The sequence below is a fragment of the Panthera onca genome, chromosome D4 (genome assembly GCF_046562875.1).
Source record: "Panthera onca isolate mPanOnc1 chromosome D4, mPanOnc1 haplotype 2, whole genome shotgun sequence".
Lineage (NCBI taxonomy): Eukaryota > Metazoa > Chordata > Mammalia > Carnivora > Felidae > Panthera > Panthera onca.
Window position 1 is genome coordinate 75,248,280 of NC_138351.1, and position 20,322 is coordinate 75,268,601.

A 20,322-nucleotide genomic window follows, 5' to 3' on the forward strand; every position below is an offset into this window, starting at 1 on the left:
AAACGCGATGTCTGGGATGCTTTGACATCTCTGTGGGATGCTCAGTGGCTTGTAGGAAATGGAGCTGCAGCCATTTTGAACAGGGTTTGACATTTTCCAAATGTGCACACAAAGCCATCTTTCTCCCAGCTGTACAAAGGAGACTTCGCTAGTCTGAGGAGAGAGCAGAATGGCACGTTCCCGCCAGAGAACATGCTTGTCCTCAGAAGGGCCGAACTCCAGCAAGGAGGCAGGAGGTGGAAGATAGTGTCAGGGATGGAGAGTTCAGGGTCGGGCTGGCTTTGAGCCTCAGCGGTCATGGCTTCTCTCCCCAGCTCTGGTTCGTCTACTTCGACCTGGAGAACTGTGTGCAGTTTTTGTCTGACCACATTCAAGAGATGAAGACTAGCCAAGAGGTAAGAGGCCTCAAGTGAAAAAGCAAACACACAAAAATAAACCAGGAGGCCACATTGTGTAGATTGCATTTCCTCAGTGTTGGAAAAATGCCTAAGGAAAAGTTACTTGGAAGGAAGAACACTCATGTGGAATCAGTGGTTGTTTTTGCTTAGGGAATTATTACTTTTTAACTAGATTTCAATTAGTCTCCTTTTCAGCTAATTGCACTTTCTACATTTCCTAGAGTGAGCATATATATTTATTAATAATATAGCAATTAGATTAACAATAAATGGTAATAACAATAATACTAATAAAGGTTCTGGCAGTGGGAACCTTGGGGAAAGTACCAGGTATTTAGACGACTTTCCCATGTTCAAAATGCCTTCCTATCATTTGTGATCAGGGCGTTCTTGCTCTGATCTGACACATGAGGAAACCGAGGCTCTGAGAAGTCCTGTCGCTGCCTGAATGCAGTCATGGGGCCAGTTGGTGATGCCCAATTTGGAGCGCAGCCTTCCCGTCTCAGAGCCCTGTGCTCCTTCCCTGGGATCAGCCTTGCCTGGAGCCCTGGCAGTGCTGGTCTTGAAGTCAGAATTGTGGTGTAGCCCAATCCCAGCCCACTTGTTCCTGTGTGGCTTTGGGCAAGGCCTTTGGGCTGCACTTGACTCATCTGTAACATGTGGATAAAGATACCCATGACCCAGGGTGCTTTGAAAGCAAATGAGAGCATGGAAAGAAAAATGCTTTCGAAGCTATTAAAGACTGTAGGGAACTTTGTAGGTAATTATCTGATATGTCGAATGTGGCTCAGTTCCAGATACTCCTGAGGTCAACATCTGAGTCTGTAGATGAATCCATCCGTCCTCTGTGGGGTCTATACAGCTCAGTGAGTGACCCAACCTCCTACATACCACCCAACTCCGGACATCATCCAAGCTCTGTCTCTCTTTCTTCTGCAGTCCTTGCTGAGAAGCAGATTGAGCCAGCTGTGTGTTGTCATGGAAACAGGAGTGAGCCCTGAGACAGCAGAGGGGCCTGAGGACCTGTTGGAGGAAGCCCCTCTCCTGCCCAGCAGTCCTCATTCGGAGGAGAGGCCACTCCTGCAGACTGAGCTTCGCCAGCTCGTGCCTGAGGCTGAGCCAGAGGTAAGGGGCACTTGGGCCCGTCGGGGCCACCGTCCCTCACAGGGTATTTGTGTGGAGTCCGTGTGGAGCTTCAAGTTGTAAATCCCAGGGAAGATGGCTTCACTGAGTAGGTAGAGGCCATACGTATCTTTTAGCTTACTAGTTTTCAATATATGTTTTCCTTACTGTAGCATTTTTTTTAAGTTTATTTTTTGAGAGAGAGAGAGAGCATGCACATACAAGCGGGGGAGGGGCAGAGAGAGAGGGGAACCAAGGATCCAAAGGAGGCTCTGCACTGACAGCAGAGAGCCTGATGTGGGGCTTGAACCTATGAACTGTGAGATCATTACCTGAGCTGGAGTTGGATGCTTAACCAACTGAGCCACCCAGGTGTCCCTCCTTACTCTAGCATTTGAAAAAATAATTTATAGGAATCATTTTCTGCTTACTGGGTTCCGCCCCCATCTTTTAATATCTTGGGTATTCTTTTTGGTAGCTCCATGGAATGTCTGGTTGTTGCATGTTGATCGGTTGGTCATAGCCTACCTAGCCATAAACATGTTAATGAGTATTCAGGTCATTTTTTAAATCTATTTTTCAATCAGTCTGGCATCTATCCATCCATTTACTTAAATTGCAGTTGGATGTGTAACTCTTATAGGCATCTCTCTTGAATTCCAGTGCCCCTAGCCCGAGTTCTATCGGGCCCTGCCACCCAAGCTGTCGGTTCGATATGACCAGAAATCTGATAGTGTGGTTTTCAGCTTGTGTCCTCCATGAGGTCGGACCCACTGGCTGGGAGACATGCAGAGAGGGGTGACCTCAGGCATGCTGTGATGCAGGGAAGCGCCTGAATTTTCTTTTCAGGGAAAGATTAAAGGTGCAAACCAGCCCAGACTTTCCCTTTTGCATCGGTGGGGGGTAGGGGGACTGGCAAATGGGACTCAAGAGAGAGAATGATAAATATATTAATGTCTTCACTTGAATCCCATTGACTTTTTTTTAGAGCAGAAAAGGTTGATAAGGTCATGTACTTTACTGTGGCATGCCTGGGTTTATATGACATAGCCTGTTAAATCTGATGGGTCTTTTAAATTATTTTTCCAAATTCATTCGAATGAGTAGTAATACAATTTCCTGTCATGAATATCAAGCGTGTGTGCACATGTTTTTAAAGTAGCTACCTTTTGTAACTTGGCTAGGGAAAATATAATCAGTGCCCAAGTCTCAGCATGGGCCAGATAGACCATCATATTTCAATAGGAAACCAACGCCTGTGAAAGATAGGGAAATAGTTATAATCACCTCTTACATTTTAACAGATTTCTTATTATGCATAAAACCCTTTAGCAATACCCTGTGAAGCGTGGATTATGTTTCCTCTTCCTGGTCAGGTGAAATGGGCTTCCAAGAGGTCATCTGACCTGCCCCAGGTCACCCAGCAAGGGAGAATGTGGCAAAGCCAAGGGCAGAAGCCAGCCCTCCTAATTCTAAGTACAATTTTCTTGCCACGGTTCTTTGCTCCTTATGCTGTTGATTTTAGAGTAGATTGGCAAGGAGACCAATCTGAATTAGGGAGTGGCAGACTATTTGAGGTTTTCAGTATTTTCTAGCACCAAGGATGACTCAAAGGAAACACCAGGAACACTAGGTGGGGGGCTTTCTATCAATTAGTCCATTTAATTCTCACTCCAGCTCCCCCAAACAGGTGCTGTGATTTTCCCTCCTTTCCTGTTGAAGAAAAAGGCTCGGCAAGGCAAAGGACTTGTTCAGGGTCCATCGTCGGGAGCTAGGCTCAAATTCCCACTTGGTCCTTTTGATTTGAGAGCCTGTTCTTAATCACTAGCTCTACTGACACGAATAGCCTTGATGTGACTCATACCTTACTTTATTACACGCTGACCGCTCATGGAGATTGTGTAAGCCTTTGGTGTCGCACCTACAGGACCGAAGCATTTCCCCTGGAATCCCAGCTGCCAGTCCAATTAATGGAACTTTGGAGACAAATGTGTTAATAAGAGCATGCATTAAATCCAATTTTTTAAATTCTTTTTTTTCTTTTTTACTGTTTAAGTTTTTTTCATTACAGAAAATATAAATAGATATAGATATAGATAAAGATATAGATATAGATATGGATATAGATATGGATATAGATATAATAGAAAGTTTGCCCCCTTAACCATTTTTAAGCGTACAATTCAGAGGCCTTAAGTACATTCGTATTGTCGTGTAACCAACACCGTCAAACATCTCCAGAACGTTTTCATTTTCCCCAACTGAAACTCCGTATCCACAAAATGCGAACTCCCCCTCTCCCCCCTTCCCCAGCCCCTGGAAATCACCGTGCTACTTTCTGTCTCTATGAATGCACTACTCTATATGCCTCATGTAAGTATTTGCCTTTATGTGATAAATCTGCTTTTTAAAAGCAAACTCTTCATATAGTAGGAGTACTTGTCTAAAGAAAGCCAGCAGGTGCCTTGTAGGAATTGAAGAATCCTGCCGTCATGGGGATGATCCCCTAACCCCATCCTCATTTACTAGTGATTTTCAAGTGCATTACTTTGACCTCATGGGTTTTACAGTCTCACCGACATTTGAAACTGGAACCAGTGTGTGTGTGTGTGTGTGTGTGTGTGTGTGTGTGTGTGTGTGTGTGTGACCGGTTGCTATAAATCAGTGGTAATGTCTCTAGTGCTTTGGCACTCCAGAGCTTTTTTGTTCAGTTAGGTCACCTACTTTGGAGGTAAGGAAGCTGAGGCTGCAGGAACCCTACGGGGTGAGCTGCAAAGCTGGGGTTCCAGACCAGGCCACGCATCTCCCAAGAGCCCCAGGTGAGGACCTGGCGGGGTTCTTCCCAGTGAGCATCACTGCTGGTCCAGGGGTGTGAGGACCACTTGGCTTTCCCCTCGTACATTAGATGCTTCTCTGTGGCCTTCACTCTGCTTCCCTGCCTCTTCCAGGAAATGGCCCAGCAGCTGTTGGCAGTATTTGGCGGCTACTATATCCGGCTCCTGGTGACCTCGCAGCTTCCCCAGGCAGTGGGGACACGACACACGGACTCGCCAAGGATTCCGTGCCCCTGCCAGCTCATAGAAGCCCACATCCTGGGTACTGGGTGCTGCCCATTCCTGGCCAGGTGACCTAGGGAGGAAGGTACTCCGCTTCCTGCGAGACTGAAGGTCCTCAGGAAGGCTCAGGAGCGCCAGGCGGCTGACGGTGAGCCCCAGGGGAGGAGAGAAGCATCTGGGAGCACTCGGAAGACTGTCAGTCATGTCAGACATGGGTATCGTGCTTGCTTCAGGACTCTGCACAGGAATACCTATCCACATCCCATGCTGACCCCTGGCCCTTTCAGAAGCTGATGGTTGCCAAGCTGGTCCCACTCCAAACCAGTCTCTATGCTGCTTAGAACCATGGGCATGGATGGAAGGCCTCTCCCATGCCCTTCATTGTCTGGAGAGCCCAGAAAATGTGAAGATGCCCCTACTGGGCCAACCATGTGTCCAGAGCTCAGTCTCAGGTGATGGTCCTGTCCTCAGCTCCTTCATGTCAGACAGGAAAACTGAACCTCAGAGAGGACTCTGCTCTTTGTAGCATTGTCTCGGGCCTCCAGAATTCCTAATCGGAAGGAAAGAAGTCAATTCTCAGAACGTTCTCCATTTGTAAGTTTCTCATGCCCTTTGTTTTATGACAAACAATGGCCCTGTGTTGTCTGCTAGCACACAGACTTCTAGGAGGCAGAAGAGAGAAACCAGCGGCACGTAACTGATAATGGGACTGTTTGGGAAAGATTGATTCTGTCTGATTTGAGGATGTATTTCGTTTAAAGGCATGCATGCCTGTGGTTGTGGTTTTATACTCCAGACCGAGAGCAGCAGTCCTGTTTTCTGATGCTAATCTGTCACTCCTGACGTTCCATGAAGAGGTCAGGGGTTTTCAGGTTCTCTGCTCCTGAGCAAGTTTAAAGACCAATTATTCCATAGGCTCAAATCCAAAAGACCTGGCCTGGCATTTAAGGGCTCCCCAGCCTGCAGGACCCAGCCCGCATCTGTGATTTTGGCTTCACCTCCCACAAAACTTCTTCATAAGTTGAAACTCTTTCCTGAACTAATGTACCTACTCGATCTCATCCTTTGAACTCCTATGCATGCTTCAAAGCCCAGCTTTACTTACCTCTCCTTCAGGAAGCCTTTCAACATAGAACATGCCCTGCTTCTCTGCCTCCTTTAAATTCTTAATGTAGCTGCTGCCTTTATTGATGTTTTACGTTATCAATTCTGTTTTCCTGTGCACATGCGCATTTTTCTAGCTAGACTCAATTTCTGAAGGACAAAATTCTCACCTTATAATTTTTGTGCATGGCCTAGACCTGCTGAGGGGAAAACAGACCAACCCAGTGGATTGAGGGCTTTGTCATCTCTAGAGTAGCCTTTGCAGATTGCTCTCTATGCTCAGTTGAATGAGGTTGGCACAGACCTGGGTTCTGGTTCTGCTGCTGACATTTCTAGCCGTGTGACTTTTGGCCAGTCCTCAGTTTACTCATCTTTATATAAATGAATACATAATGGGTAGTTGGATGATTGTCAGCTTCCCTTCCAAAGCTGAAGTTCTGGCTTTTTCTGTTCCAGTCTAGCCCTTGGCCTATCTGTTATGCCTTTATCCACATGTAGAAGGGTCCTCCAGCCTTACGTGACTGAGGTGTCCCAGACCTGTCGGACCTGCGGACGGAACACTGGCCTAGTTAGCAGGAGACCTGGATTCTCGTCCCAGATATGCTGCTTCCTTAGAAGCATGACCTTGGCCAGGTCACGTAACCTCTCTTGAGTGTCCGTTTACTTCTTTCTAAATGGATCTGGTGAACACGAAATGTAATCCTGTGGGTGACTTACTGTGTAAGAGGCCAGTCTGACTGTTTGCTTTCTCTGGGCCCAGAGAAGACAAATCGTGTACATAGACCCACCCCAGGAAATGGCTACCTTAGGCATTTCTCTTTAGCCAGCTCTCAGGGCCGCTGTGCTCCATCAGAGTAATTCATGAAGGCAGTCACTGTCTCGCTCCCCTGCCACAGAAGGAATGTAGGCTGTGAATGGGCTCCGTAGAAGCCCGTATTTATCATCCAACCGGAAACCCTGGTAAGTATAGTAACAGAATAAACATGTCTGTGTTAAATGATGAAAGGCTAACGTCCAGACGCTCCTTGAGGTGTTCTTCCCTGCCTTTTCCTGAGTTTCTGGTGGTCTCACCTAGTGGGCAGAGCATTCACGTGTGCCCCCCCAGGCGCTTTCTTTGCCTTCGCCACTGGCTCTCCTCCTTTAGAAAATTCTGTGATCTCTGTCTTGCCTACTTCACAGGGTCGTGCGAAGCTCAGAACTCATACCTGGACACGCACCCTGCTTTAAGGCTCTGTGTTGAGGACGGGCATGGAGACAGTGCAGATGGTGGGTGCGGAGGGAGGGGCTCGGAGCCTGGATTCTGGAGTTCCTCCGATCCAGGTTCCGCTCCTCGGAGCAGCGTCCCTTGCCACCCTGGGGTGTCACTCCTCGTGCATGGAATGAGGATTTAGCATACGCAACCGGCAGGTATTGTGAAAATGAGATAATATAGAGAATGGAAAGTACTTGCAACTTGGAGCTACAAGCTTGAGTCAGAGCACAATAAATTGTTGCTGGTTTTTTTGTTTTGTTTTGTTTTGTTTTGTTTTGTTTTGTTTTGTTTGATCTCTCACTATGGCTTCTACACCGTAGGAGCCCAGTGTACGTGTTTGCTGATGTAGTAGGTCATTAACAGTTCACGTCGATTCAGTCTGCCTCAGACGGCATTACTCCAGCACCACGGGGTGTGTTTATGGGAATAAAGATTCTAGTCAAACCTCTCTGAAATTCAGTCCCTGGAGACAGTGTGGCAGGGAGGTTAAGAGCAAGCTGGTCACTTTGGGCCAGATGCTTACCCTCTCTTTTCCTCCTGTACCTCCATTTCCTCACCCATAAGGGGGTGTGTGATGATAAGGGGGGTTGGCTGAGGTGTTGCATGGGAAGTACAAGGTCTGGTCTGTCGTAGGGTCCAAAGCCAGGGCTCCATCGACGACAGCATTTCTCAGCTGCTCCGTGCTGTTTGCTAGCTGAGTCCGTTTGTGCAGGCTTTGATCTGTGTTGTTCACATCTGTATCCTTACTGATTGGGGTTGGTTTGTCTGTCAGTGACCGAGAGTGGCAAACCTCCAACTATGATTATGCATCTTCTGTTTTTCCTTTTACTTCTGACACATTTTTGTATTGCATAGCTTTGATGTAATTCACATAGCAGAAAACATACCACTTTAAAGTATACAGTTCAGTGGTTTTCAGTGTATTCGTAGGATTGCATGACCTTTACTGCTGTTTAATTGTAGACCACTTTCATAACCTTTCCCCCTCCCCTGCAAAAAAACCCATCCCCATTAGCAGTCACTCTCAATCCCCCCACTCTCCTCAGCCCTGACAACCACTGACCTGCTTTCTATCTCTGGATTTTCCCCTTCTGGACATTTTATGTAAACGGAATCCTACAGTATGTGGCCTTTTGTGTCTGGCTTTTCTAACATTAGCACAATATTTTCAAGATTCATCCATGTTGGAGCACATATCATGATTTTATTTTTTAGTATTAATGATCAATTCCTTATTATTCCGGAATAATATTCCATGACATGGATGTATCCCGTTCTGTTTATATTTCTTCAGCTGGGTTGTTTCTACTTTTTGGTTTTGTGAATGATGCTGCTATGAACAATTACATACACGTCTTTGTGTGAACGTATCTCTTAGTTCACTTCCGACAAGTTTTGCTCTATTATGACATGCACACGAATACAGAATTGTTAAAACTTCCAGATGGGTTGAAACCCTTTCATCTTTATGGAATGTCTCTTCTTATCTCTATTAGATTATTGCCTTAAAATCTACTTTGATACATTAGCTTTCTTTGGATTAGTGATTACCCAGTATATCTTTGTTCAGATTTTTACTTTCAACTTATCTGCATCTCTGTATTGATGGTGCCCCTCTTATGGGCATGTGTGATTAAAAAAAATCTGGGGGCTCCTGGGTGGCTCAGTTGGTTTGGCATCCGACTTCAGCTTAGGTCAGAGCCTGGAACCTGCTTCAGATTCTGTGTCTCCCTCTCTCTGCCCCTCCCCTGCTTGCATGCACACACTCTCTCTCTCAAAACTAAATAAACATTAAAAAATTAAAAAAAAAAATCTGTTCTCTGCTTTTTCACTGGAGCATTTCCTATGCTATGTCTAATGCATTTGCTGATGTATTAGATAGATCTGGGCTTACTGATATCATCTTATGGTTTATTTTCCATTGGTTCTTTTTTTTCTTTTTTTTTTTCTCTTTTTTTTTGTCTCCTTTTGCACTGAGATTTTTTTTCTTTCATAATCTCTCCTCTAGTAGCCTAGGACGTATGTATTCTGTGCTTTGAGTGGTCACTGCAGTTAGGCACGTGTCCTTGACTTATTTGAGTCCAAGAGAGTACTTTCGCCACTTTCTGGACAATCCAAAGACCTTAGAACACTTTTGCCGTTCTGCCTCTTGTGCATTGTCATCATGGGTTTCAATTCTCTCTGTATTTTATTTTATTTTAAAGTTTTATTTAAGTAATCTCTACACCCCATGTGGGGCTCGAACCCATGACCCCGAGACCAAGAGTCACACAACACACTCCTTCTACTGAACCGGCCCTTCTCTCTATTTTAAACCACAACAGGCATTATTTTTTTAATTTGTTTTAATGCTTATTTATTAATTTTTTTTTTTTTTGAGAGAGAGACAGAGTATGAGCAGGGGAGGGGCAGAGAGAGAGGGAGACAGAATCTGAAGCAGGCTCCAGGCTCTGAGCTGTGAACACAGAGCCTATTGCAGGGCTCGAATGCACAAAGCATGAGATCATGACCTGAGCCAAAGTTGGATGCGTAACCAACTGAGCCACCCAGGCACCCCCACAACAGGCATTATTATCAGTGCTTTATGCAGCCAGTATTCATTTAGATCTATCTATACTTCGATCTATCTACACGTATACTTTCTATTATTCTTTATTTGTTACCTCTTTATTACTTTTTGTGTCTGCCTGCATTTCTGCACATTTACTGTGAATATTCCCCTTTTCCTGGAACTAACCTTTGGCATTTCCTTTAGTATAGCATAGTACCGAGCGCATTTGGAAGTACCGTCAGCATTTTCCTTCCAATACCAATCCTCTGGTGACAGATGGAGCTTTTGTTGGCCGGAAAGCCTCTGTGTTGTTTTGAATTCTGAAAGGTATTTTTGGTCTGTCAAGAATCCTAGGGCACTACAGTTAATTTTCTTTAAAACTTTGGAAGACATCCTTGGCTTTCATTGTTTTCTGTTTGCAGAGTCAGCTCTCAGTCCCTTGGCTGTGATGGCTATCTCTGCTGTGGGCTTGCGGTGTGTGTGTTGATGTCTCCTGGTGTAGCTTCCTTTATGCTTCTCCTGCTGGGGGGCTCCCAGTGCGTCTTGATTCTGTGACACGGCTTCTTTCAATGTAGCCTCCGGCCTTCTCTCTCCCCTCTCCTTCTGAGGCTCTAACGACAGGCTTGCGAACACCTTTTCGGTGCATTTTTGTGGCTGTCTGTGTTTCGTGTTCTTCTGGTTCTTCCTGATTCAGTCTGAAGGTTTCCTACACATTCTGCTTCATGACTCTTGCCCTTATTTGTGTCTAGTTGATTGTTAATCCTCTCCACAGAGTTCTTAATTTCAGCTCCAGTCCTAAAAATTTTTAATTGACTTTTTAAAATACAGGTTACAGTTTTCAGCTGAAACGATCCATTTTCCTGTCATCACTTTTCTTCGGTGTTCTAAAGTGGATGTTTGCTGACTCCAGTTTCTGGTTCTTCTGTTAGATTGGTTTTCTTTTGCTTTTCGATCAGTTGGTCTTCTGGTATTCTTGGTATTTTTGGACTTGGGATTTTTAGACTTTTTTTGACAAATGAACAGCTGAAGAGATGTACAAGACTCTGGATATTCCTTTATTTTAATAAAATTTTTTAATGTTTATTTTTGAGAGAGAGAGAGAGAGAGAGAGAGAGAGAGACAGAGCATGAGCAGGGGAGGGGCAGAGAGAGAGGGAGACACAGAATCCAAAGCAGGCTTCAGGCTCCGAGGTGTCAACACAGAGCCCGACTCGGGGCTTGAACTCAGGAACCGTGAGATCATGACTTGAGCTGAAGTCGGATGCTTAACCGACTGAGCCACCCAGGTGCCCCCACTCTGGATATTACTTTAGACAGGATTTACTTTTGCTTCTGAGAAAAGTAGGGGTGGGATAGATTTGACTCTGGGTTTCAGTCCTAGTGAGGCCTGGTCCATTTCTGGTTAGCCCTGACTCCCTCTTCAGGGATTTTAACTGAAAACCTGTTCAAAAAACAAAAAACAAACTTTTTGAAACCAGAACTCCTCCTGTGGGGTGAATCCCTCCTTCAGGGTGAGCCCTCAACTTCTGATTTTTGTTGCCCCAAGCTGTGAGTCTGCTAAAAGCCCCCCCCTCCCCCCCGCTCAGTTTTTCAGCCTCTTCGACCCTGCTTAGGAATTGGCAGGTGCCTTGAGAAGGTCAGAAGACCTCAATGTCCCTTTCAACTCTCTGCACTCTCTGATGCATTCAAACAGATTTAAGAAAAAAAACAACAACAAACTACAGCTTTTTAAACTGCTCTCAGCAGGAGGATCATTCTGATACAATCTAGTCTGCCATAGTTAGAGGGAAATTCCAGCTGTGGCATCTGTTATTATTCTTATTGTTATTGTTCAAAAATCCTTCAAAGAAAGATCTTACCCTGAGGCCAAAAACCCTTTGGCAAACTCATAAGATGTAAGCCTCTTCCCATCCCTCTGTGAAGTGGCTTCTAACTGAACTGAAGCAGGAAGTGACATTTAAGGAGCATCTTTTACGTGCAAAGCACCTGTTATATCTGCTGCAGGAAATGGTTCCAGCACATTAGGAATGTGGGGTTCTCTGGGGAAGGAGAGTGGGACCTTGGCATGGGAGGTAGTGAGGAATGCATAGGATAAGAAGGATCTGGGTCAGAGGATGGGTCCAGGGCATGGAGCAGCGTGACAACCGGCAGCAGAAGAGGACCAAGGATAAAGAAGCCACGGGGAAGTGTCCTTTCCCTTCACCTGACTGATGCTCCTTGGGGGGGGTCCCCTGAGTCAAAGAGGCGCTACAGCCTAGTGAACTGATCATGCACACACGATTAGCAAGCCCTCTTGCTTCCTTCCAGCCGTTGTTCCTTTACCCTTTTCTGCTACATATTTCCAACCTCCTTCTGGATATGGCCACCCGAACATCCCATGGGCTCCTCCAACAGCCCAAGAGGAAATGATCTGTGTGTTGTCAGCTTGGCCTCAGGACCACCTCCCTTCTCAGCTCTGGGTGTGGCAGAAGAAATCAAGAACCTCCTTTCCCAGAATCTTCTCTGTATGGTTGTGAGTTAGGAACCGGCCAGCTTTGCCTGAGAAATCTATAAGTCGGGGCTCTGGTCTCTATCCCAGTGTTGCCATCCTAGTTCATGCCTGTATTACTGGCTGTCCTGACCTCCTCGGCGGCCTCTTCTTACATGTTTGTGTCACTCAGGATCCAATCAGAAGGCAAAAGCCACATGGTAATTTGAATATGGGAAGTTTAACATAAAGAATTATTAAGTATAACAAGGAATTTGAATCATGGATTGGAAGTAAGAAGTAAAGAGACTATAAAGAATACAGGAAGAGCATGGGGCGCCTAGGTGGCTCAGTCGGTTCAGTGTCCGACTTCGGCTCAGGTCATGATCTTGCAATTTGTGAGTTTGAGCCCCGTGCCGGGCTCTGTGCTGACAGCTCGAAGCTCAGAGCCTGGAGCCTGCTTTGGATTCTGTGTCTCCTTCGCTCTCTGCCCCTCCCCTACTTGTGCTCTGTCTCTATCAAAAATAAAGTCTAAAAAGAATTAAAAAAAAAAAAAAGAATACAGGAAGAGCACCACATGTAAGGAGCAGTCATTACCCCTAGGGCTGGGATAGAGCCCCTCAAGGAAGATCTCTCTATGCCCCATCCCCAGCTGAAATCTGGATTTTGTAGGGAAGGACATGGCCATGGCTCACTGGATGCAGAGAAATCTCTTGAGATGCTGTGTTGATGGGATGTTCTAGAAATCTGCACTTTAAGGTGTCAGGGAAAGCTATCTCAGAGATGGAGGCACTTCCCAGTTTCATGGTGGGCACTGGGAGAAGCTGTTGGCTGCTAAGTACTGCTTACTACCATGCAGGATCCAGGTGCTGGAAAGTTGTCTACACTGCAGGAACCTGATTTGGAGAAGTTTCTGCGCGGCAGGAACTGGTGCTTGAGAAGCCGTGTGCACTGCCAGAGCCAGATAATTAGAGGAACTTCTTGGGCTGTGGGATCCTGCTACCATGAGCGCTCCAGAACCAGGAAGGAAAGCCCTTCTTCCTCCAATGTCTCCAGCACCCCCTACTGACAAAGTGTAACATTACACCAGCTTCCAAGGGGAAAAGATTTAAAGGGTCCGTTTTTGAAGAGTAGTCCATGAATAGTCAATTTGGAGCAATAAATGAGTGTCACTCTCCTATCGTTGTGAAGGGCAGCATAACTGGTTGGTTAAGAGTGTCACCTCTGGAATCAGGCTTCCTGGGTTCAAGTTCCAGCTCTGCCACTGGTATTAGTATAACCTTCAGAGACGTATAAGCTCTCCGTGTCTCAGTTTCCTACTTTGTAAGACCAGAGTAGTAACTGTACTAACCTTGTTGGGTTATTATGCTAAGCGAGTTGATATTTATAAAGCACTTAGAAGAGTAAGCGATATACCGGAATTTACACACTCCTTCAAACTGCACATCCTCTCAATTGTAGCCAGAATGGGCTTCTCATCATAGGTATGAGTGTTAGTCGACAGTACTATGGCATAAGACATCATTTTTCTTTCTTCCTCTCCTTTCTGAGGTCAGGGATGACACAGGGAGTGCTAGGAGGAGAAGTTGTCTTCTTAACAACTCACCATGTTCACCTTGCAAACACTGGAAATCGGGCTATGTTGTTTTGGTTGCCTGAAACTCACCTGGGCCCTCCCCATCACCTTCAGGATAGGGTCCAACCTACTCTCCTAGAATATAACACTTTTAACGACCCTCTGCACCCCTCACCTCCCATCACACTCTGAGTCAGGTTTTTTTGTTAGTCATTCCAAACATTGGCATTTGCCATCCTCACACCCCTCCCACGTTGTGCCTCTGTTTTCCAACTTTACTTATTTTGTTCCCCCTTCTGGAATACCATCTCCCCTCCTGTTTGCTCGGCCAATTCCCTTTCAACACTCAGAAAACTCCAGCAAACATCTCTTCCAGGAAGCCTTCCCCAAAGCCCCAAGTTGGTTGCAAAATGCTTCCCATTCTCTTGCTCCCCCAAGTTGTCCTATTATGTTGGAGTGATACGCTTCTGTGCCTGGTTCCCTGGCTAAAGTTGAAGTCACCTGGGATCTCCTGCATATTATCATGTTTGCATGCTCTGCATTTTATTTTATTAAACTTTTTTTTTTTTTAAGTTTATTTCAAGAGAGTCGGAGAGGGGCAGAGAGAGGGAGAGAAAGAGAATCCCAAGCAGGCTCCATGCTGTCAGCACAGAGCCTGATGTAGGGCTCGAACCCGTGAATTGTGAGATCATGACCTGAGCTGAAATCAAGAGTCGGACACTTAACCGACTGAGCCACCCAGGCCCCCTACATGCTCTTCTTTTTAGCAAACAGCTCTGTATACCAATGTGCCGGCTGCACATTGCACCCCCCTAGGGCTGCTGTTCGCAGAGTTTTGCACAACCTGCCCCACTGGTCACTATGGCCCTGAGCACCAAATGGAGCCACCCAATAGATGAGCAGAATTGTGCCCTCAAGCTCTAGACATTTATTACAGCATCCATTTATAGCCACCTGTTACACTAAGCAGCCTCTCCGAAGCACTTCCTCATTAGGTTGGTTTGGAGTGACCGAGAAGGCTTTAGAAGGATTAAACCACATTTCTCTATAAGCGATGCCGGGTTGTAATTGCTCCACATGCAAGGGAATCTCAGAAGCAGGGCTGGGGGAAGGGAAAAGAAGAGGGACCCAGTCCTGTGATGCAACCAAGGACTTTTAATTGGAGGCAGCTCCTCCCGCCGTGGCCAGAGCACCTCTTGCTGGTGGCACAGGGGTGGCTCAGATGGTTTCTTCTCCAGGGGAGTTTCTGAATCCATCTTCATACCTCCTGCTCACCACCCTATTCGGGAGACGCTCGGGCAGCCGCACAGCATGGGGGCTGCTGACTAGAATGCTCAGGGTCTCCCAATAGTGCAAGTTTTTAGCGCCCCAATATTGGAGGAGTGGTGTGGGTGTCTCTTTTTCAAACCATTTGTGCGAGGATCTGTGTTCAGATCTGAAAGAGTGAAGGAAAATGTTTGTCCTTGGTAAAGGGTTTGAATTACACATGAATAAACAGTCTTGGTCACATCCCACGTGGGGACTGCTCGTGTTATTAAATGGCTTGAAAACAATTCTGGCTTGAGCTAAAAATAACCCCACACTGGGTCAAGCGATCGAGATTTTATAGTTTACTTGTTATGTCAGCAAAGCCTTGCTGGTCCTGACCAGAACACATACACAGTTACCGCCTCTGGAGTGCCTTCTCCGCGTGGGGCCATGTTCTAGGCACTTACGTGTGCCTCCCCAATAACCTGAGAAGTAGGTAATGTACCAACATTATCCCTGTTTTATAAAGAAACAGAGAGAGGTTCGACGACATGCTCAAGCTTAGTAAGTGGTTGAGGCAGAATTTAACGGGTATGTAGGACACAAGCCAGGGATCTTAACTACTATCTGGTATCTAATAAATAATATAGTCATTAGGCTAAATTGTTACAGGCTTGGGTAACTAGTCCCACACCCCCGAAAGGCTTGAAAGAAATCTGAGGTGTGCCGGCAGAGGGTGGCTGGGGAGACTGAAATCCAGAGAGGTAACTCCAGTATTCTTGCCAACTACACACACCCATGCCTGGGACCTACTGAAGAGCTGTGGCTGGTGCTTCTGGGATATTCTTGGACTATTAGGTGAGTCAACAGTGGAAGAAGGCCCCTCATTGGCCTGGCAGCAGCAACAGAAGATCTTTGACGCCATGTTTTGGTGGGTCATGGGAAGAGGAAAGGGCATTGGGGCATCTGGCCCTGTAGCCTCAATCCCAGAAGCCCATTGTTATTTCAGCGGTGGGTCATACTGAGCCAGCCTCTCCCAAGGTATCATGCCCCTTCCCCTCCCAAACCTCTCCTAGCTCCCTGTGGCTGGCACGTCCAGGCCCACCTATGTGGGCCTACCTCTGACTAGGTCTTCTTCCATTCAAAGTTCTCTTACCCATGGAAAGACATTGGAGCCTCTACTCTGCCAGTCTTTACCTGCAGGGGTACCTCGTTGAATCAGCAGATCGGCTGATAACACAGCTCCACCTTTCTGTGTGGCTTTGGGCTCATCTGTTCCGGACCTAGGCTCCCATCTGACAGGTAGCGGTTGGGCTGTACCGTGTCTCCAAGGATCAGACTTCCAGGCCTGATGACTCAAGGTTGTGCATCCTTATCTTTCTTATTCCCAAACTTCTTTGCCTTTTCCAGGCCTCTTCCCAGCTCCTGTTCTCATTTCCCTTTCCCTGTGGCCAAAGCCCTACCCTGGGAATTTCCATTATGGCAGCAGTATTCCCTCAGTGCACACTGGGTTCACTCCAGGGCATCGTCCTTGGGCACTGGCTTCCCCCTCTCCCGGCCACCACCGTGTCTCACCTGGATCACTGCGATGGCCTCCTAATGGGTCTCCCTGCTTCTTCCACCCTCGTCTTCATTAGTGTCAGCACAGCAGAATCCTCTTAGGATGTAAGTCACATCACGTCACACCTCTGCTTGGAGTCCTGGTGCCCTATCACGCAGAAGAGAAGCCAAAGTCTTTCTCTGGGCATCCCCTGAAAAAAATCTGTAATCTCAGCACTACCTTTGCCCATCCCTCCCCTGCTGTCTCCTCCCGCCCCTGCTGTCTCCTCCCGCCCTCCCCTTCACTCTGTTCCAAGCGGACAGAACATGGCTGCCCTTGCCTGCACTTTCTGCCTGGGATGCTCTTCCCTGGAGATTCAGGGAACTCCTCCCTCCCCTCCTTTAAGGCTTTGCGTGAAGGTCAGCTTTTCTTGTGAGGCATTTCCCCCCCCCCCCCCCATTTAAGCCTCTCCCTCTATTTAATTCTCCCTATTTATTCCCTCTACCACTCAATTCCCAGTTTACAGGACTGTCCCTCCCCCAGTCCTCCCTCTTCCCCGTCCCACCTCCTTCTTCTCCATAGCCCTTGTCTCAGAGCACACCCCGGAGTTTATTTGCAATTTTCCTGCTGTGGAACACACGGAGGCAGGGGGTCAGCCTCTTAGGTTCACTGCTGTGTCCCCAGTGCCGGATGCCAAGCGTGCAGTTAATAAACAGTTGTGGGATGGCTGGACGAACCTGTACTTTGGTTGAACTTTGGTCCTCGTATGAGCAGATGCTGTCACCGCCCCAGGGGTGAGATGAGCCACTATTCCAGGGACATGAAGGCTGGTGAGACACTGTTGGTGTCTCACTGCTGATGAGACACCGTCAAGCTGACAGATGGCTTTAAGAGCAATGGATAGGTTTGCTTTTGACTGTCTGCTGGTGGGGCCATCTCCCTTCCCCACCCTTTTCAACCCAAACCTATTTCCTTTCCTTTCGTGTCCTATATTCACTTTGGGTCTGGAGTCAGAGATGGCGAACCCCTTCTCCTCCTTCCCCCTGCCTCCCTTTCTCTACCCATTCAGCCATTCATCAAGGCATTGTGATTATACCTTGTAAACATCTCCTCCACCTGCCACCCTCCACCCTCCAGCCCCTGCCCTCGGCCACCCCCCTGGCCACAGCTTCCCTGCTGGCCCCTGGCTCACTTGCAGGCCCATCTGCCTGCAATCCCATCACCATGCTGTGCCTCAAACCCTCAGCGGCTCCTTGTTGTACTGCTGAAAACTGCTTGGTAGTCTGGCCCTGCCAGCTTTGCCAGCCTCATTCCCTCCCGGCCTTGCCTGTTGCCCTCTGGCCGTAGGAGCTGCCAGCAGCGCCCCAAACTTGCTCTCATTGCATTACCACCATGCGTTTGTGCCAACCGTCTCCCCCACCCCCATGTTCTCACTCCCTCACCCTTCACACTGGAGACTCAGCTCAGGGACTGCTCCTTCCGGGAAGCCATCCCTTACACCTGGGAGGAATTAGGGGCCTCTCTAGTGGTCCCACACTGGGTCATGGCCAGTGCCTGGCATTGCATAGCATCTGCCTAACCCTATCACAGGTGCTCGATAAATATTTGTTGAGCAATATTTCACAGCCTGCCTATGATTTGCCTATGAGAGTCCACTCCATAGTCTGGGTCATTGCAATCTGTGATTTAAAAAATTTGTTCAGCATGTTTTTATTGAGGACCACTGGTGCCAGGCACTAAGTGAGGGATCTGGCAGTGAACATAAATGAGAGATTCCTGGTCTCCAGGAGACAGGGATGGGTCCAATTCACCTTCGGTCCCCAGCAGTGAGCACAGGGATTTGCACAGAGTAGCTTCTCTCTCAATGTTACCTGAGTAAATACACAAGCCCTCTCTCTGACTGTTGGGCAACAATGGACATAATATCATCCCTATGCTCCCTTCCACTAACAGGTGTTTTACTCCCTGCTCATAGAAATGGATAGAAACATCCCGATTCTGTACTTCCCTCCTTCTCCCCGGTGACTTCAATTTTGGAAATTAACAGGGTAAGAGAGACAGCCACGGTGTCAAGGGCACACTGACCTTCATCGAGCTTCTTGGGCAGGTCCTTGGACATCTCTGAGCTCATTTAGCTTTTCAGATGGTGGAGCTGAGCCCCAGAAAGGTGACTCCCAGGTCTTATCGCCAAGAGGAGCAGCCGGGATTGTAACGCAGTTTTGTCTGGTACCCGAGCCTCTGCTGTCCAGGGCCTCACCCTACAGGCACTTCCAGGGGCAGAGAGATGTTCAGAAACACCTTCTGCTCCTCAGAGAGTTGATGGCAGGTGGTTTTGAAATGGAACAACCCCCATGAAGCTTGGCAGAGCAGCGCAGAAATTAAGAGCATACATTGTTAGTACTTAGATAACTTGGGATGTAATTCTTGTTGCACCATGATGGGTTATTTAGAGCAACGTCAAGTCTGTGAACCTCAGTTTTTCTCTCTGTAAAATGGGGATGGCAAAACCTACTCCAGAATGTTGTGTGAGGGTTGGGTGGCATAAAGATGTGAGGTGCTTATCCCGGTGTCTGGCACATGGTAAGTGCCTAAAAACGTGATTAAGGGTGATGTAGGAGAGACGTTGGCTGGGGCGAGGTAGATGTGGTGTTTCTTGCACTACCAGTACTCACCTCTAGATGGAGGCAGGAGCCAAAGAAAAAGCCTCTTGGGTTATGCCCAGTGGGCTGTGAGCCTCAGGTCTCCAGTGACCCACAGCACTTGGACCAGAACAAGAAAGACCCAGCGAGGTCAAACAGGAAGGCTTCTGGAGCTGGAGGAGCCCTTAGGGGTCAGTCGGCACAGGTGGGGAGACTGGGGCCCAGAGACAGAAACAGTGGAGTCGAGGCAAATTAGGGGTAATGTCTGCTTCTTATAGCAAAGGTGTCCAGGAGTGATGGAGACATTGTCCCTTTAAGTACAGAAAAAATACTCCGTCCTGCTCTGAGGTCTGACCTTTGAGGCTCACTCACCTGTAACTGGCAGAGAAGAGAGGAGGCTGTGATGTCACAGAGCCAGGGAACCAGGGAATGTTGGGGGTTTGCCTGGACCACGATGTCAGGGAGGAGGGGGGAGGTCTGCTGACCCTTTCTCCAGTGGTCTGTCCTTCCCTCTGTGATGATTCCATACTCTCCACCACACCCATCAGATCGGCTGGGATGGTTCTGCCTCATGTGTCTCTTATCCTTCTTGGAATAGTAGGTTAGCTGGGCATGTTCTTCTCGGGGTTGGAGGGGGAGGTTTCCTAGACACTTAAACTAGTGAGTGAAAATTTGATGAGCAATGAGCTGTTCAGAGTCTCTCCCCAAATGACTTACTCATTCCAAAGGGGAAAATAGTAATTTGCAGTGGAGAAGCCTGGCAGCAAATATCAGCTTAACCAAGTGATCTGAGTTACTGTCACCAATGGCAGGACCTACCTACATCACGTGTCCCCTCATATGATGCACTGGGGAGGATACAGTGTTGCTTCTCTGATCTTCCTGCCAAAAAAAAAAAAAAAAAGCAAAACTGGAATCATAAGATAAACACAAATTGAGGGACCCCTTATAAGACAGTTGTGCCTGTATGCTTCAGAAACGGGAAGCTCATGAAGATAAAGACAGAACCGTTCCAGATTAAAAATACACTCAAGGGACGTGACAATGACATGTGACTCGCGATGTCGGATTCGATCCTGCACTTGGCAAGAAAGCAGCTGGAAGACATTTTCGGGACAATTGATGATACTAGTGTATCAATATTGAGTTTCTTGTTTTTAGTAACTGTCCTGAAGTTACCTAAGAGAACATCCTTGTTCTTACGAAACACAACACGGAAGTGTTCAGGAATAACGGGATTCCTGTCAGATGGCTCAGAAAACACAGGGAGAGAGAGAGAAAAGAAATGACAGAGCAAATGGTGGAGGTGCACACAATTGTTGAGTCTGGGTAAAAGGTAACTAGGAGTTCTTTGTTCTGCAACTTTAAGT

The 20,322-nt window shown here is 47.2% G+C and overlaps 1 protein-coding gene and 3 long non-coding RNA genes across 8 annotated transcripts in view; 3 read left to right on the top strand and 1 right to left on the bottom strand.

The window, feature by feature from the left end:
- The window catches only part of TMEM268 (transmembrane protein 268), a 36,898-nt gene extending 25,705 nt beyond the window's left edge, over positions 1-11,193 (top strand). For all 5 annotated transcript variants that reach the window (XM_060608884.3, XM_060608886.3, XM_060608883.3 and 2 more), the window contains 3 exons: positions 315-395; positions 1,338-1,523; positions 4,469-11,193. In XM_060608884.3, coding sequence (XP_060464867.1) covers positions 315-395; positions 1,338-1,523; positions 4,469-4,648 — 447 coding nt within the window. In that variant the 3' untranslated portion in view covers positions 4,649-11,193. The remainder of the gene's footprint in view (positions 1-314; positions 396-1,337; positions 1,524-4,468) is intronic.
- A 3,678-nt stretch (positions 11,194-14,871) lies between these two features.
- On the bottom strand, positions 14,872-19,401 carry LOC132663032 (uncharacterized). The gene is made up of 4 exons (XR_013551686.2): positions 18,986-19,401; positions 17,051-17,198; positions 16,349-16,481; positions 14,872-14,960 (listed from the first exon to the last, which is right to left on the bottom strand). It is a non-coding gene; the product is annotated as an uncharacterized LOC132663032 (long non-coding RNA).
- LOC144614134 (uncharacterized) lies at positions 14,968-17,045 on the top strand. The gene is made up of 3 exons (XR_013551688.2): positions 14,968-15,631; positions 15,921-16,075; positions 16,184-17,045. It is a non-coding gene; the product is annotated as an uncharacterized LOC144614134 (long non-coding RNA).
- On the top strand, positions 19,401-20,164 carry LOC132675803 (uncharacterized). Its single transcript, XR_009608865.2, has 2 exons — positions 19,401-19,553; positions 19,929-20,164. It is a non-coding gene; the product is annotated as an uncharacterized LOC132675803 (long non-coding RNA).
- Positions 20,165-20,322: the final 158 nt, after the last annotated feature.